General features: G+C 37.4%; 1 protein-coding gene across 1 annotated transcript in view; it reads left to right on the forward strand.

Annotated features, from left to right (window-relative positions):
• The window catches only part of LOC139426038 (uncharacterized), a 15,383-nt gene extending 13,105 nt beyond the window's left edge, over window positions 1-2,278 (forward strand). The window contains exon 2 of the mRNA XM_071183480.1: window positions 1,178-2,278. Within this exon, the coding sequence (XP_071039581.1) occupies window positions 1,178-2,278 (1,101 nt within the window). The remainder of the gene's footprint in view (window positions 1-1,177) is intronic.
• The last annotated feature ends 277 nt before the right edge of the window (window positions 2,279-2,555 follow it).

Raw genomic sequence — 2,555 nt, forward strand, 5'->3', positions numbered from 1 at the left:
GTTCTCATATATCTTATTATATATATATATATACATAGAGAACAAATTCTAAAAAACATTTGCTTTCAAAAATAAAAAAATGCAAAATAATAAATTTTTCAATACTTTGTTTAGATTTAAACGATTGTAATTTTCCTGAAATTACTAAGTGATTAAATTTCTTATGAGTTGATACGGTTTATTTATACATAATTTATCATAGAATAAAATTTTAATTTAGATTTTATTTTTATAATCTTCGTTGAGCAATTGATCCGACTTTTGGTTCACAACTATCAAAGATGACTTCCGGAGACTAGTAAATTTGAACCAAACTCAGAAGACGAGGAANAAAAATATTTGCTTTCAAAAATAAAAAAATACAAAATAATAAATTTTTCAATCATAGAATAAAATTTTAATTTAGATTTTATTTCTATAATCTTCGTTGAACAATTGATCCGACTTTTGGTTCACAACTATCAAAGATGACTTCCGGAGACTAGTAAATTTGAACCAAACTCAGAAGACGAGGAATTTCTGGATCAGGGGGGTTCAATGGGACAAATTAGCCTTAGTGTAGAGATTTATGATGGAACCAACCCGTATTTGCGTTATATAAAGAGAAAAAAACTCTAACCCATGACCCGTCTACCACTGAGGATATTTAACGTCAGCAGTGTGGTTTTGTGCAAGCCGGGAGCAGAATTCGTATCTACCATCTATTTGCAGGATCCAAATCCAGTTTATTTTGTTGTAAGGCGAGCGCGCTTTCCTGTGAACCACCGTGACTTTTATATAAGTTTTTTTTATATAACTGTCATTGAACAGCAGACTCAATTTTGGCATTACGATTACTAATGTTCAAGCCCGTAGTCTTGCAATTTTGAACCCAATTCAGGGGTTCCTGAATCAAGTTTTGAAAAAAATTTACTTTCGTGGACTCTTTTGATGGATTTAACCCGTATTTGTGCTACGTGGAGAGGGAAACCACCAAAATGGTTAGCCTGACGGCGAGGGGATTTTAATCCATGCTCCATCTATCACCGTGGATATTTTACGTCAGCACTGTGGTCGGTTCGAGCTGGGCTTAGAATTCGTATCGACCAGCTGTCGTACTCGTATTCGTACCGACCAGGTTAGTGGTGTCTGGTATCCCTATAATACAAAAATCAATGACAAGCTTAAATCCATTCAGAGATCCTCCTTGATTACCATAACAAAAGCCTACTCTACTACAAGTACGGAAGCTCTCCAGATACTGGCGGGAGTGATACCTATTCACTTAAAGATTCTTGAAGATATCAGCGCAAAAAGATTGACCTGGGGCTGGGGGTTGGCTAAATTGGAAATAGTTTTGGGCCACTCTCTGGACAAGATTGCACTGGAACAACGACCAGTAAGGCAACACCTCTCAAAGTTTGTTTCGGTGCCTTGGGGTAGGTCACTCCCCACTAATAAGGGGTTGGAAATTTTCACGGATGGTGCAAAAGTGGAGTTCGCCGAAGAGACCGATAATGGAAGTAGGATAAAGCACAAGACCGGCTATGGAATTATCATCAAGAGGAATGGGATAATCATTAAAGCGGACTCCATTAGAATCTCCAACAATTGCAGTATTTTTATGGCTGAGCGGATGGCAATTAAAAGAGCATTTGATTGGCTGGCTAAAAATGAATACCCGGGCGCCACTCTTTTCACTGATTCGCTCTCATCGTTGCAAGCCCTAAGTGACCCAACTCCAAATAACAAAGAGACAGAAAATACTAAACAACTATGGAGACCAAACATCACATGTAACTGGGTCAGGGCGCACATTGGCATCCTAGGCAACGAGGAGGCGGATCAGGCAGCCAAGGAAGCCGTCAGTCTCAGCCAAATCAATTTAGAGGTCCCAAGTTCCAAGGCCCAGATCAAAACAATCATCAAGTCCAACAACCTAAATAGATGGAAAACAGAATGGCAGAGCTCCGAGAGAGGTCGACAAACCTATATTTTTTTTAAAGACCCTTCCACCAAACGACTACAGGCCAACTTTTACCTAAACCAATTACTTACTGGACACGGGGTGTTTGGAGAATACCAAAATAGACTTTTCAATAAAAACCCAAATTGTACCTACTGTGGGGACAATCAGACAATCGAACACTTGATCTTGAACTGCCCACACTTCCAGACACTCCGTGGAAACCATTTTGCAGGACAAAATTTGCACCAATGCTTTGCTAAGTTGGTCTGTAGAAACATAGTTAAACAAATTATAAAGGTAACATTGGAGGACACTCTGAACCACATTTAACTATGCTCGGAGCCTGCGAACACTATTGCTGGTGTCTTGTGTATCTATCTAATTTCATTTTAAACTTCTCTACGTTTTAACTTGTATTGTTTTTATAAATTTTTAATTTAACAAGCATTGTTTTTATCAACTTTTAACTGATTGTTTTGATTCTTAACTTGTTCTGCCTTTTAACCTCTTTATCGAATTTTAACTTCTATATTTTATCACTGTTTTGCATGTTCCTGCAAAGTTTTAACATTTATTGGTTTTTGGGTGATTTTGTGTTTTTTTTTTT

This window comes from Parasteatoda tepidariorum, chromosome 7, assembly GCF_043381705.1.
Source record: "Parasteatoda tepidariorum isolate YZ-2023 chromosome 7, CAS_Ptep_4.0, whole genome shotgun sequence".
Lineage (NCBI taxonomy): Eukaryota > Metazoa > Arthropoda > Arachnida > Araneae > Theridiidae > Parasteatoda > Parasteatoda tepidariorum.